Source organism: Elephas maximus, chromosome 21, assembly GCF_024166365.1.
Source record: "Elephas maximus indicus isolate mEleMax1 chromosome 21, mEleMax1 primary haplotype, whole genome shotgun sequence".
NCBI classification, from domain to species: domain Eukaryota; kingdom Metazoa; phylum Chordata; class Mammalia; order Proboscidea; family Elephantidae; genus Elephas; species Elephas maximus.
This window is the reverse complement of record NC_064839.1, coordinates 34,642,256-34,658,251: the sequence shown is the minus strand read 5'-3', so window position 1 is coordinate 34,658,251 and position 15,996 is coordinate 34,642,256. Positions and strand designations below refer to the sequence as shown.

The window sequence follows — 15,996 nt, the reverse complement described above, 5'->3', positions numbered from 1 at the left end:
TGTCCCAATCAAAATATTGAGAGGATTTTTTTGTTATTTTGAGAAAATGATTCCAAAGTTCATCAAGACAAATAAACGTGAGAATGCCAGGAAAATTCCAGGGACTAAAGAGGTGTAGTGTCCTCAGTTCTTCTAGTTTTCAGATAAAGCTAAAATAAAGAAGCTTGGTACTCATAAAATTAATTGAGATGATGATACATTTAATGGACATACAAGAGCACCAGGCACATATTAAGCACCTTAAAAAAACTAGCTATTATCATTTTTATATGATAAAAGATTAAGAACTGTAGGGAAAAAATGGGTTGTTAAATAATATTGCTGTAACTGGATGGCCATTTGAGAAAAAATTAAGTGAATCCTCACCTCACTCCATACACCAAAATATAAATTCCACATGAATCCAAAACTTAACCATAAGTAATAAAACCATAAAAGAACCAGAAGACAAAATGAGCTTTTTTCAAATCTTGGAGTAAGGCCTTTCTCACGGTCCGTGTTAATACATATAATATCTTTGTGCAAATGCAAAAAAGGCAACCCTTCTTTAAGACCCCTTCCATCTGTCAGAAACATTTGTAATTTACTGATTTTGTTGTTATAACACACTTTTCTGCTATCTAACCAGAAACTGTCATAATAAAGTATGATAATAAATATATAAATCTATGATTTATATGATATGAAAGGAGGTCCCTAGGGTAGTTGGTCTACAACTGGCCTGACTTTTCTAAACATGATTTTTTTAAAAAAGGAGAAGAAGCCACTGACATAAAAGACCAATGAATCTTTTAAGTTTTTCTTGATACTCTTTTGTAGTGTTTGCCTCCTCTAATAAGACTGTTTTACTTTTATCATTAAAACAATTTTTTTAAGAAACACTGAGTGGCCCAAGAAGTATCTCAAGAAGCTGGTATAGGCCTGCCCAACAGTCTTCTCATTAGCAAACAGGAGCACTCTACAGATCCATCCAACCCCCACATTTCCCAGTAAAACTTACATTGAACAGTAAAGCAGGGATGGGTGTGAAACGTTTAATGTGGATCATTGACAGAAGGTCTGGGAGATGGCCCTCACGAGAGCCCACGAAGAACAATCTGGACGGGCAAGAAACGTGTCAGCCAGGATCCCTTTACTCAGTCATGCAGCCACACTTCTCACTCAGACAAACTAGGCTCAGAGTCTCCCCCCCAAAAAAGCAGGGGTCAGTCTCTCAGGAGTATCCCTGTCCTCTGCATGCCCCGTCCCACCTTTCCCCACTGATGTCTCTACTCTCTCCTCAAACATGGGCTCCTCACCATTAACCATGAATGCCCCATCCCACTGTCAACCACTGACACCCCTACCACCTTCATTTACAGAACCTATAATACCTGTGGACAATCTCACTTCTCTAACACAACGGCTTTTTAAAGAAGGGCAGCCAGACTTCCGTTAGTGACCTCCATATATCGTCCCTGAGCCCCCGATATGTGAGAAGCCAGGGGAAGCCAGGAGTCAGAGACAACCCAGGTGTCCTCCTCTCTGCGCCTAAAGTGTTCTAGACCAGTGGAGAAATGAATCACCACCCAGGGTAATCAGCAGCATCATGGAGTACACAGTACTCACCAGGCTTGGGGTCAGCTGAGAGCACAAGTTTTATAAGAGATGACCACATCTGAGCTGGGGAGAAGAGCTGGAGTTTGCCAGAAGGTGAGTGGGTAGGTGGGGACCCAGCATGTGCAAAGGCAAAAGAGACTTGGAGGTGTAAAAGGCATGGCCTCTTTGAAGGCGGACAGTGGAACGCTGGTAGTCCCAGGATAAGGTGTGTGAGGGAGTATTAGGAAGAACCTGCATACAGGGCCATGCTGTGAACAAACAATGGGAGCCAGCTGTGGCTTTGAAGTAAGGATCTGAATGAATCTGGGTTTGGGGGCTGCAGCAAAATCTACATGGAACCTAGAGTCCCTGCCAAGGTCACCACAGCCTTCCTTCACCACATCCCTCACCAATCTGTCCTCACCGCACATGGAAACATGAACTACCAGCACACAAATGCTTACACAAAGGCAAGGACACACACACACACACACACACACACACACACGCACACAGCCTATATGCTCAGGAGAGGGGGAAAACAAGAGGGGCTCTTGTGGGCTCACCGAGAGCACCAGAGAATTGTATATCACAGATGAAGCAGAATCACAGTACCTTGATGAAGCAAAAATAGATGCGTTGAGGCCCCCAAAGCAGGACAGGGCAACAGCAATGGGAATGGTCCAGCTGAACATGCCAAACGTCTGGTCAGCAAATGTCTGGGGGCAGAGCACAGAAGAGGCACTTAACCGAGGACAGGGCCTCATAAGCTCCCTGCATCTATGCTGCCAGGACAAACGCAGGCCCTGCTGAGCAGTCTACCCTCTGGCCTAGACCCAACCTCCCTCCCTATAGAAAATGAGGCCGAGCCATTCTGGCACCTGAGAATCATGAGATGATAAGCAAATAGGGATCCCCCAAAACTCACCACAGCCACAGCATCACTTTCGAGGACATTTGGAATGCTCAGCACTGTGTAATAGGCCACATTGGTCAGGGTGTAGATCAGAGTCACAATTGGCATAGAAATCCCAATGGCCAGGGGCAAATTTCTGTCAGGACAAGTGAGACGGGACTGCCTAGAACCAACTTCTCCTTGGAGCCAAAGTTCACCCAGCCTCCATTAGGATTTTCGTGACATTTAATAGTTTGCTGGCCCCAGGTCTTTAAAGCTGGCTCTTCTTCCCCATCCCGTGGCCTAGGGTGAGTATGGATCCCATGTCCCTGGGCTCTTTCTACTGAGCCGGAGAGACACCCTTCTCTGCAAAGATAATTCCTGACTATATTTGATCCTCCCTACAGTGGGACCAATGGGTCCCACTGAGGAAGGAGCAGCATCCTCAAGGGACTAATGGCCCAGGAAGGGTGGGGCCTGGTTGGCCAGCATAAGCTTCTAGCTCCCCAGGCTGCAGCCTCAGCCCCAGAATGCAAGGTCCTAACACCTCAGCCCCAGCTGGTCTGAAGCTGACCATGAGGGAGTGCTCTTCTGGGAAGGACTCTGGGGCTCCTCCAGCAGAAACATGAGAGCATGAGGGCTTCTCCACCTTCACTCGTTCCCACCCTAGCCTCCAGTCTCTCCTAGCTGGAGGAGGGGGAGGAGAAGAGGGGATAAAAAATAGAAGAAGGAGGAGAGGGAAGAGGGCAAGTATACCCATTATCAGCAGGAGGTCCAGCCAAGTTGGGGAGTGAGAGCGTGATCTCGCCTTTACCTTTCTGGGTTTTTGATTTCTTCTGTTACAAAATTAAGGGTGTCCCAACCTGAGTAAGAGAAGAGGGCAGAGTAGAGGGCAAGAGAGAGATCTCCCACATCCCAGGAGGAACCCTCAAAGGCATGCTGAAAGTGCTCAGAGTGTCCTGTGGGGACAAAGGCAGGTGGGGGTTCAGAGGAGGAGGAGGTGGAGGAGAAGAGGGGAGGAGAGACAAAAGATATAAGGAGAAGAGGAAGGATGGGGCAGGGAGAGAGAGGAAGGCAAAATGTGAGAAAAGGGGAAAGAGGAAGATGGGGAGGAACAACAAAAGAAGGGAAAAACAAGAGGGCAGGGGGAAGAAAAAAAACATAATTCAACACCAAAGGAACAACCACCACCAGCTCCCTCCACTTTACCACCTCACTCACCCCCTCAAAAAAGTTCATATTCCTTTCCTAAAACTAGACAATCTGAGAGGGAAAAAAAAGGCATTTGCTGGCTGCTCTCTGATGTGACAACATCTTTTCCAAAGCCCTAAAAAATTTCCATTCCTGCAAGGGACCACCCAGCAGGCCGCAGCACTTCCTCCTTTTTTAAAAAGAATCAGATTCACATAAAGGAGTCATTTTTCATTAAAAACCTGTGGAACTACCTCTCTTGGCCCACACCACTGCACGATTTGGGTTTCTCAGGCTCATGGAGAGAACTCTGTTGCTCTATTTGCAGGGCTGTGGTTGCTCAGACAGGAAACCACATGATGTACAGGGACTGGGGTCATCTTATTTCTCACTGGGCCTGGGCTAGGTCTGTGCCACCTCCACTCTCTGGGGCCCTGGCTACAGGAGCCCCTGCTCCCAGAGGCAGTCCAAATCAGGGCACCTGTCATTCTCCCTGGAGGCCTTGGGAGACTGCAGACCTGAGAACCCAAGAAGCAGCACCCAGATACCTAAGGCAGAGGCCTTGTGGACATACCGGGGTTTTAAATAAGACTAAGCTTTCTAAGGAAGTCTGTTGTCACTTCCTGCAGAAAGCCTAGACCCATCTCTCCATGCGGCAAAAAGGGCTGGGTGTGCAGCAAGAAGAGGGAAAATAGAGACGCCTCTCCCAGGGGTGTCAGCCATCACACCCAGCAGCAGCTCCCTAAGGCACAGGTCTTAGAGGGGGGATTACTCAACTATCCAAGTTGACCCCAAGATGCTCCTGAGACTCCAGGAACATCCAGATGATTGGCTGTATTAATCCCTTGGGCCAAGGACACAAAGATGCTGGACCTGATCTTAAAAACAGCTTTTTAGACTTCAAACCAACCAGAGTTTGATTCAATAATCTGAGATAGGGGTCTCAGCTCCCCAGATGATTGTAAACACAGCCAAGTTTGGGGGCTGATGATCTAGAGAATCAAGATGTTTAAGACAGCCTTGATTAAAGACACCTCAGGGTTTCCCTAAGGCCTCAGGAGATCTTGGTGGGCCTGTTACCCTCACTGCCAGTCTGCTCTGATCTAGGAATAAAAAGTGCCCTAAAGCAAACATGAAGGAAAAAGAGCATCAGCCTCACAATATATTAATGTTTTGCTGAGAGCTGGCTTTGGGAAGGAATGCTGAATAAGAACAAGTCCAGATGGAGAGTAAAGGCTGCAAAATAACCACCCACCTTCCCGCCACATATAGCCCCACCCCTCTCAAGGAGAACCAAGTCTTCCTATTCCCTGTGTGGCAGTCACAGGCCAAAAACAGGGCCAGGACAGGGCCCACTCCATCCCCACTGATTACTTTTATGACTCATGCTTCAAGTGCACCCTTGGCTGGCTTCTTACAATGCTCCCAGCCCCCACAAAGGGAAAGTAGCCTTGAGGGAGGGACTGACTCATGTCCACTTAGCCATGCTGGCCTGGCCCAAGAAGCCCAGGAACAGATCTCTTGCATCGCTGACACATTCTAGCATGCATACAGAAAGGGCTGAGCAGTAAAACTAACAGAGTTCCCATGGCCTTCTCAGGGAATCCAGAGGAACTGTTGGAAATATCCACCCTCCTTCCCACCTCAGGCCCCTCTTACCCTGGCACAGTTTAACAAAGCCCATGATAATGATGGCAATGAGCGCTAGGACCTTGGCGTAGGTGAACGTATCCTGCACACGCGTGCCCCACTTCACATAGGCACAGTTTACAAATGTCAGCAGGCCTAGGAGAAAAACCAGGGGAAGGCCATAAGGTCACTGGAAGGCTTGAGCTGAGAGGCTTTGTAGAGAGCATCATTTCTGCCCATACTGCCTAAGGCACAAAGGGGCCAATGTAACAGTGAGAACCAAATAGGCAAAAGGGGGGATACCCTCACCTGCCCCAGCTAAGAGCACCCATGAGCATCCCATCACCATTGACAAGTCAAGATGCAAAACCATACATTAATACATTCTGATACCCAGAACCATTTTGGAAATCTGCCTTTCTTCCCCCTCCCCACCCCCCAGGCCCAGGAATGGTTGACTTCATCCACTCCTCCCCACCAGGCTCCCAAGGTTCCAAACAACAAGAGGCACAAGACCTCTCCACAGCCAAGCTAGAGGGTGGAGACAAGAGTGCCCCATCAATAAATGAGGTGGATTTGAACGCAATAGGCAGGTCACCCAGGAATTAGAGGGACAATGTTTTACACGTAAGTGTACAAAAAAGGCCTGTTACGTGCCTGACATTTTCACATGCATTGCTTCATTTAATTCCCACAGCCCCTAGAGATTTTGTTGTTGTTGTTGTTGAGAATATACATAGCAAAACGTATACCAATTCAACCATTTCTACATGTACAATTCAGTGATGTTTATTAACTTCTTCGAGTTGTACAACTATTCTCACTGTCCTTTTCTGAGTTGTTTCTACCCCATTAACATAAACTCACTACCCCCTAAGGTTCCTATCTAATCTTTCGAGTTGCTGTTGTCACTTTGATCCTGTATAGATAGTTCTTAAAAGAGCATAAGGCTCGAGGCAGACATTTTTTACTAGTTAAGCTAAACTATTGTTTGGTTTTAAGAAGACTTCAGGGAATATTTTTGGTTTAAGTTTTAAAGATTATCTCAGGGCAATAGTTTCACAGGTTGATCCAGCCCCCATGGCTCCAGGAAGTCTGGAGTCCATGAGAATTTGAAATTCTGTTCTGTCCAAAATAGAGGTATTTTTATTCTCATCTGGTAGATGAGAAAACTGAGACTTAGAGATTTAAGCTCACTTGGGCCCCGCTGAATCTTACCCCCCTCCCATTCCTATCCAAACCTCGCAATTCTCAGTGAGATCCATGAGAACTGAGCTCACTTGAGTGTTCTCTACACTTGTGTCACCACCGTTGGCTTTAAGCTCCAGTTCCTCACATACTTCAGTGATATCTGGGCCCTGTGTTGAGGGTCCCAGCATCTTAACCTTGCTAAACAAGGACTGTTGTGATTCATGGAGAGGACATGACAGCAGTATGCAAGGAGTTCCATGGCTAGAGGGAACACAGTGACACCTCCAAACACTGCCCCTAGCTTTCCCAAAACAGAATTTTTATGTGAACCTCAAATTTTATTACAAAAAATTGGAGGTCTAACAGGCATCTAAGATACAACTATTGGTCTGTACTGGTCTGGAGCAAAAGAGAAAGAAGCAAACACAAGACTCAAAGAAGAAACTAGTCTACAGGACTAACAGCCTCATCTAACCCGAGACCAGAAGAACCAGATGGTGCCCACCTACCACTAACAACCGTTCTGACCAGGGACACAACAGATGGTCCCAGATAGAATGGAAGAAAAAATGTAGACCAAACTTCAAATTCCTACAAAAGGTCAGACTTACTGGACTGGTAGAGACTAGAGGATCCCCCAAGACTACTGCCCTGAGATTATCCTTAATTTTGGAACTGATCCCACTTCTGGAGGTCACCTTTCAGCCAAATAATAGGCTGGCTCATAAAATACATAACGTCACCCATGAGTACTGTGTTCCTTGTTAACGATCATCTATATGAGACCAAACAGTCAATATTTACCCTAAAGCAAACATGAGACTGTAAGGGGAGTAAGGAAGCTAGATTAATGGAAACAGACCAACCAGGATGGAAATAATGAGAATACTCATACTTTGTGAAAAATGTAACCAATGATACTGAACAATATGTACAGAAATTATTAAATGAAAACTTAATTTGCTGTGTAAACTTTTACCAAAAATACAAAAAAAAAAAAAATGGGGGGCCAATACTCCACGCCACTTCCACCTATCCATTCTGCACTCTCACCTTCAGCCAGACTCTCTTCCTAGTGGTGCCAGATACACACATAAAAGAAATGTCCTCCCCTCCTCCTGTCACAGCCAACACCAACTCCCACTTCCAAGGTCTAGCTAAGCCCTCACCTCCTCTGTAAAACCTTCCCCCAAATATACCAGTCTGCTCTCACTGAGCTCTCTCTCCCCTGAACTTTACGGTCATGTGGACACCTGTCTCAAGTAGGCCTCTCCCTCAAGTGTTGTGGCTTCTGCCTCGCCAGGAAGATCACAAATTCTCAGAAGGCAACAAAAGTATGTTGTTTTCTTAATTTCTACTGCCAAGCAAAGGGGAGAACCAATGAACCCTGGTTGGAATCAAAGTGGTGATGACTTTCACACAACCATCAACACCCTGGAGCATAGCAATTGTCAAAAGTTGGACCTTTCTCCACTCAAATGGAGAGGAGCACCCAGGGTCAGCCTATGGAAATAAACACTTGTGGCTCAACACCCTCTAGTGCTTCAAATGCTTTCAGTCATTGCTCTGGTAAATCAGACAGGTGCTTTCTAGTCAATCACACCAGATGAGGGCTGGGGGGCAATGGTCAAGGAAAGAAGAAGCCCAAAGGCATGCATGCTGCTGGCAGGACTTCCCAAGGACCTACCCTGCTGATCAAAGTTTGATACATAGGGATTACCTAGTTAAGAGCCACCAGTGATCCATAGACCCCTGTGCAATACAGTAAGCAAGCATATTTTGAGGCACCTGCCAGTCCTTCCCCTCCGCTCTCATGGCTAACTGAGCCAGTGGTAGACTCTGGACTCAAGCTGAGCCTATTAGATTGTATCTCCAGGAACATGGAATTGGGATACCAAGAGGCTGAATCCAATAGTAGCAGGCAACAGAGTCAAGAGCCACAGTAAGTCAAAGTCACATACAAACCCAAGGTATAGGGGAACAGGAACCAAAAGCAAGCAGAGAAAGGAAGCAGGACTACCAAAAGAAGCAGAAGTGTGTGTCTGCAGCCTGTGAGAAACAGACTGACAGAAAGACCCAGAAATACACAGGAAGACAGAGTCTGAGGAAAGACCAGAGCCAAAGATAAGGAGAAAGAAAAGACTGAAGGGGACAGAGAGAGAGACAAGAGCCATAGAGACAGAGACAAGGAGACAGAAAAAAGGGATGTAGTTTTTGATCTTCATCAGTAAATGCTTCAAGTCCTCTTCACTTTCAGCAAGCAAGGTTGTATCATCTGCATATCACAGGTTGTTAATGAGTCTTCCTCCAATCCTGATGCCACGTTCTTCATATAGTCCAGCTTCTTGAATTATTTGCTCAGCATACAGATTGAATAAGCATGATGAAAGGAAACAACCCTGGTTCCTGGAAGAATTTATGACATCATCCTACCAGCCCCATACTTTCTACCTTCACCATGTTTGAGCCATGCTACTTGGAGTTTTTTTCTTGTTTGCAACCCAAAGAAATCTCGAATAACACATGTGTCCTCTGACAGAATTGAACCTGTACCTCTCACCTAATCTCTTTCTGATAAGGGGTTGGCCTGGCAATCTGAAGCTGAAGTCCCAGTAATGCTGACATTCATAGCTCCCTTTTCCCACAAGTGATAGGGAGAAGCAGGTAACCTTTCAATTCTTCCCGCAATACTGGCTGTTGCTGAGGGACATTCAAGGACAAAGGAGTGCAATTCTAAACAACAACAACAAAAAGGAGGGGGAATCACAACCACAAATCCTTTAAGAGGGAAATGTTTTACAACAGTCTAGGGAGGGTGGTGGTGTTAGTTGCCTTAGAATCAATTCTGACTCAGAGTAGAAAGGCTCCACAGAGTTTTCAAGGCTATGACCTTTCAGAAGCAGACTGCCAAGTCTGTTTTCTAAGGCACCTCTGGGTGGGTTCAAAACCAGCAATCTTTAGGCTAATAGTTGAGCACTTAACTGTTTTCACCACCCAGGGGAGGTAAACCCTTTCAAATGGAGAGCCTGTAATCAGTAGCTACTTCCTGGAATGTGTTTGAGTATGTAATGTACATTCTTTTTTAAAAAGGTTCCAGGTTTTTCCTGTACACCAACCCAGGGGCAAGGACAAGAAAGCAGGAGGGAACAGGAAACCTGGTAACAGGGGACCCAAGGTCGAGAAGGGGAGAGTGTTGACATGTGGGGTTTGCAACCAATGTCACAAAACAATATGCGTATTCATTGCTTAATGAGAAACTAATTTGCTCTGCAAATCTTCATCTAAAGTAGACTTAAAAAAAAAAAAGCTTCTTGGTTTTTAGTTACACACACATATACAGTTATATATTAAATACAGTTATTTAGTTGTTTAGTTATTTAGCTGTATATACTAAATACAGGGTTAGAGTCCAGGGTCTAAACAACTAAGGTCAAGCCCCATCCTCCTTAGGGACTTGAATATGTCCCTAAGCTTTCACTTTTAGAACATGAAAGCTGCCTGTCCACAGCGACCACTGACCAAAAGAGGGGAGAGTATCCTTCCTACTCAGAGCCCTAACCAGGTGTGAGTCTAAGACAGCTAGAGATGCTAGAAAGATATGCAGGGACCACCATCAAACAGTGTTTTTTTCCACACAGTCACTTCCAGTCTGAGCCTTAACAGTATCCCTCCCGTTCTTTCTCCTCTTCCTCCTCCCTGTCAGCCTTATCCCAAAAAACCCTCAGGAGGAAGTGAATCTCAGTTTTTCGCTGGACCAGGACTTTGGTGTCACTGTCAGTGCTGAGCTGATTTCCATGTCAGAAGACATGGACCCCTCAAGGCAAATACTCTCCAATGATGTATGTAAGCCTACACCACAGGCAGGATCTCTAAGCCAAAGGACACAATGACAAATGGACCGACAACATCCAAGCCAGATACATCACCCACTGTGCAGTCAATCAAGCAAGAAAACCTGGCCAGAGAGGGGACCTATGTACCCTGAGGTCTTCCATTTCCCTCTACGGTTCCAAAAGTGAAAAGGAACCTCTAAGCTTACTGAGTTCAGTCAGCAACCCAAGGCCTCACCCAACCACAGAAGATTTCCAGGGCCCAGAACACATACAGCAGGGTGCAACTTTAAACAGCTCTCAGCCTCGGCACTACCAACATTTTGGGCCAAGTAATAAGTCTTTGTTGCGGGGGGGTGTCCCGTGTATTGTAGGATATTTAGTAGCATCCATGGCCTCTACTTACTAGAAGCCAATAAAATCACTCCTCTCCCCCAAGGTTGTAATAACCAAAAATGTCCTCAGACATTCACAAATATCCCTAGGAGGTAGGGGAGGGGGAAGGGGGGAAGGACACACTCACTTTTGATTGAGAACCACTGGTCTAGGATAATGAGTAGCTAAGAGGGCCTAAAAATCCCCCAAAAGCTCCCTAGACTCCCTGCCAGTATAACCTGGCCCTGGGGTAGAAGGCAGCCCAAAAGCCAGGATCTGAAATTCTAATACTTTCAGGGGCCAAGAAGGGAATACAAATGAGCAAAGGCAAGAAACTGGGTATAAACAAAGCAGGAGTAGGAGAACTGTAGGGAGTACATATAGCCCCACTTAAAGAGAACAACCACTACAAATCCAACTGATTGTGTCGGGCAGGAATTTCGGTCAAGCGTTGCAAAACTCTTGATTTTTAAGAGAAAGGGTAAGTCCCAATTTTCAAATTTCAAAATTATTTAGAATACTGTACAGGCCAAACCAGATATATCTGTAGGCCAAGTCTGGCCATCGGCCACTAGCTTGCAGCCTCTGGCAAAAGTTGGTTGTATGTAGACTGCCCAGGCCATTCCTTCTTAGATGGAACTTGAATTGTCTAGCCTGGCTAGCCTGGCATGGCTATAATTTCTTTATGCAGTCTCTCAACCAACAAGTGGGACTCCTCTCATCCCTCAGTTTCAAGACTAACCTAATTATTCTTCAATCCTACCCCAGCCTTACCCTGGATTCAGTAGAGATCACTGTTGTTTTTTTTTTCCTAATGACAAACTACTTGGTTTCTGACAATTTATGTGTCTTCAGACCAGGCTATTCCCACCCACCGCCACCTCTGCCCAAGGCAACTCCCTCACAGCATGCCCCAGCTCTGTGAGATGATCTGTCAGCCTGATTCTATCACCTAAGGTGCAAGAAAAGAAGTACCCATGAGATTATACTCTTTGTGGTTTGAATCCTACTTTTTTTATTTAATAGTTTCCCCTTTTGTCAAATATTCTCAGAAAACATGATGTGGGGACACGGAAGTCGTTTCCAGGCAGTGTAGCGTAGTGGTTAAGGAGAACCCTAAAGCTCAGTCAGTTAGTTCTTGCCCTCAGGTTTGGCTTCTGGAAAAGCCTAGATTTCTGGGCCAAAGAGCTTACAGGAAATTCACAAACTGAGTAACCTAGGTAAAAGTGCATGTTGAATGAAAGAAGCCAAGAAGTACCACATCTTCTCATTTCTAAGAAGTCAGGCCTCTCCTCCAATAAAAAGATCAGTTTCTGATATGGGAATGGAATTCCTAAGCATAAAAACAATAGGAAAAAATCATAAAGAGGGAAAAAAAAAAGATTTGACAAACAAAACTCTTCTCTATATTCAAATTTATACACAGAGGTGACTTTTGGGTTATTCTTGGAGTTTATCCTAAGGCCATCACAAGACCAAGGAGCTCTTGGACATGTATGACAGGAGCACAAATTCACACAACCTTCTAGAAAGTAACTTGGCAACACATGGAGATGCTTAAAATAGTTTATTTCCTTAGACACCAGGATTTCCGTTCTATAATTCTATCCTAAGAAAATATGCAGAAATCCAGAAAAGGATTCATGTTCAAAGATCTCCAGAGCAGCACTATTTATAATAACACTACAGGGTACTTACTAGTCAGGCACAGAAAAGCACTAGACATGTATTGATTCATTTATTCCTCACAATAATCTTTTCAGACAGATACTATCAATATTCCTATTTCACACGTAGGAAAACCAAAACAATGGTAAGTAGCTCCCTCAAAGTCAACAGCTAGTAAACGGTGAAGCCAGGAATCAAGCCCAGTCTGGCATCAGGGCCTGTGATTTTATCCACTATACAACACTGCCTGGAAACTACTTCCATGTCCCACATCACATTTTCTAAGATTATTTGACAAAAGAGGAAACTATTAAATAAAAAAGCAGGATACAAACCACAGAGAATATGATTTCACGAGCATTTTTTGAAAAGCTATGTACAGAAAAAAATACCGGAAGGTATTTCACCCCAATAGTAACAATGGTTCTCTGGGAGGTAAAATCACGTGTGATGTAAATTTGCTTTTTTCTAGTTTTCTGCATCTTTCAAATTGTCTTTAAAGCCTATGTATTACTTTTTAACAAACACTACTTTTTAAAATGTTGTTTTTGAAGAACATTTCGTGAAACGGAGGAAAACTCATATTAGGTTTTAAAAGCAGAATTTAAAGTATGATCCAAGTTTCATGTAAGAAATGAAGGCACTACTGAACTATTAAAAGTGCTCATCATCCCTTAGTGGTAAGTTACAGTGATTTAAAGGTAACTTAATTTTCTCCTTAATGAACACATGTCACTTTTATAATCAGAAAACATTATTTTCCTGTTTTAGGAAGCTCAGTCAGGCCAGAGTTCCCCTGACCAAAAGCCTAGTCAGACATCTACCTGAGCAACCACCTTCCCTCCTCCCAAGGAATCTGTTCCCCCCTCATTACCTCAAGGGGTGTGGAGGGGCTCACTGCAACAGCTGTCTTGGACAAATTCCTTAAAGGTAAGAGGCACAGTGTACTGTACAACCCTTAATCCAAGGTACCCTCGGTCTATTTTTACCACTGTGGATAAACTACATAAACATACACTGCCAAAGCTTTTGCAAGCAGAGCTATGGAAAGAAGAGAGTATAATTAAGTGCCTCTGGCAGCACAGTGCTAAGGAGCACAGGGGAACTCTGGGCCATTCTTCAGCTAAAACACAGCTCTACAAGACTGGGTAAATTCACAGCAATCTTCTTTTTTTTTTAATTAATATTAATTCTTATTGTGCTTTAGGTGAAAGTTTACAGCTCAAGTTAATTTCTCATTCAAAAATTTATACACATACTGTTTCATGACATTGGTTCCAATCCATACAATGTGACAGCACACTCTCCCTTTCCACCCCAGGTTTCCTGTGTCCATTCGTCCAATTCCTGTCCCTTCCTGCCTTCTGGTCCTGCTTTTGGACAGGAGTGGCCTACAGGTGTGGTCTCGTATATTTGACTGAACTGAGAAGTGCATTCCTCACGTGTTATTTTTTGTTTTATAGGCCTGTCTAATCTTTATCTGAAAAGTAGGCTTCAGGAATGGGTTTAGTCCTGGGTTAGCACAGCATCAGGGGGCCATAGTTTCAGGGGTTCCTTCAGTCTCTGTCAGAACAGTAAGTTTGGTCTTTTTATGTGAATTTGAATTCTGTTCTACATTTTTCTCCTGCTGTGTTTGGGACTCTCTGTTGTGGTCCCTGTCAGGGCGGTCATTGGTAGTAGCTGGCCACCATCTAGTTCTTCCGGCCTCAGGCTGGTGGAGTCTCTGGTTCATGTGGTCCCTTAGTCCTCTGGGCTGATATTTATCCTGTGTCTTTGGTTTTCTTCATTTTCCTTTGCTCCGGGTGAGATGGGACTAATAGGTATATATTAGGTGGTCGCTTGCAGGCTGTTAAGACCCCAGATATTACCCACCAAAGTGGGATGTAGAACATTTTCTTTATGAACTATGTTATGCCAATTGACCTAATGTTTTTTTTTTTCCCCCAAGATTATGGGCCCCAGGCCCCTAGCCCCAGCTACTTGGTCGCTCAAAGTGCTTGAATGTGTCTCAGAAACTTCTATGCTTTAGTTTTGGTCCAGTTGTGCTGGCTTTCCCTACCACAGAATCTTCTGCCCCTTTCAGTGATTTCACGCAGAATCCTTCCTTACCACCTCATAAGATTAAAAAGTGAAATAAAGAGGGATCCACTGGGATATGTCAGGTTCTGTCCCCATAGCCCAAATGTGGGGTAGAAGCCACCTTCCTCTCACTGGCTGCAGGCAGAGCTTGTTTACAAAGCCAGTGTAAAGAATTTCAAAACACAAACGGGAAAAAGCCATATTGGTATAGTGCCTGCTGCCTAACAAGCCACAGAGAACTTCAGTGGAAGGAAGAAGGGGGTCCTGTGGGCCTGAGGGATAATGTCTTTGGTCCTCAATAGCCCAGATAAGCCTGTTTCCTCATTCATGCCCTTAAAGACGTTTACGATGAGAAGCCAAAATGCAAGACAAATTTTTTTTTTTTTACTTATTTATATATATTTCTTGAGCAGCAGAATAAAGGCTTCAGCTCTGATGCTTTTCCCTGGCTTAAATTACCCTAGCAATACTGACTCCAATCAAAACACTTGACAAGACAAATATAAGACATGCAGCAACCTGTCACATAGACAGGAGGGCAGAACACAGGGGCAGCCAAGAGTAGAAGGAACACGAGGCACCAAAAGCCATGAACAGATATAACATTCTCCCATCCCTATACTTTACCCTTTCTTATCTCTCAGTATCAAATGATTTTGGTGAAATCACTTCTTCAGTAGGTAAAATGCCCCTTCCCAATCAAAAAAAAAAAAAAAAAGAAAACATGCTGTTCAAATATAAGGTACCATTACCATTATGACAGTAACCCATACTCCCCCGCAACTCAGCTCCCAAACTTACATATGCAAGCAGCAGCGATGAGCCGGCAGGCTGCATACGGGGGATCACAGGTGGGGAAGGAGGGCTGGATGATGTAGTTGGCAAAGGTGATAGCGATGATGGCCTGACTCGTGGGCTCGACGATGAGCAGTGAGGCCCATAGGCGGATAAAGGCAATGAAACCCCCAAAGGCCTCCAGAATATAAGCATAGCTGGCCCCTGACTTAGTGATGGTGGTCCCAAGCTCTGCATAGCAAAGGGCACCAATGACAGAGAAGAGCCCGCCGATGGCCCACACCACCAGCGACAACCCATAGGAGGCAGTGTAAACCAGCACGCCCTTGGGAGAGACAAAGATCCCTGAGCCAATCATGTTGCCCACCACCAAGCTGATCCCATTCAGCAGGGAGATCTCCTTCTTCAGCTGCATAGTTTCCGAGGACTTTTGAGGTGGTGTGCTGACATCTTCCACCTTGGATAGGCTGGCCTCAGAGATGAGATGGTAGTTGGTCATGGAGCTTCTCAGCTCCCCAGCTTCCATGGCGAATGGTTGCTGCACACCTGTGTTTACTGTGTCCTAGCAAAGAATACACACACATCAGTCTTGGGCAGAAGCTCGTAAGGCTCTGGTTTAGACCTGCGTGACAGGAAGATTTACGGGACACCCCAGCCCATCCCTGTCCACCTCCTGTATAGGAACTGTATGCTTCACACATAGCCCTAAATACAATGGGGTTGTCCCAGTTCCCACCACAGGATACAGGGAAATAAAAGTAAGCA

General features: G+C 45.0%; 1 protein-coding gene across 9 annotated transcripts in view; it reads right to left on the bottom strand.

The window, feature by feature from the left end:
* SLC7A6 (solute carrier family 7 member 6) overlaps positions 1-15,996 on the bottom strand; it is a 34,448-nt gene that overhangs the window by 1,706 nt on the left and 16,746 nt on the right. For 7 of the 9 annotated variants that reach the window (XM_049864562.1, XM_049864563.1, XM_049864565.1 and 4 more), the window contains 5 exons: positions 15,238-15,793; positions 5,324-5,449; positions 3,288-3,432; positions 2,507-2,630; positions 1,007-2,297 (listed from right to left, as the gene is read on the bottom strand). In XM_049864562.1, the coding sequence (XP_049720519.1) occupies positions 1,620-2,297; positions 2,507-2,630; positions 3,288-3,432; positions 5,324-5,449; positions 15,238-15,757 (1,593 nt within the window). In that variant the 5' untranslated portion in view covers positions 15,758-15,793 and the 3' untranslated portion in view covers positions 1,007-1,619. Of the gene's footprint in view, positions 1-1,000; positions 2,298-2,506; positions 2,631-3,287; positions 3,433-5,323; positions 5,450-15,237; positions 15,794-15,996 lie in introns of those variants that run through there. The other 2 variants (XM_049864561.1, XM_049864559.1) reach the window with 2 other exon arrangements.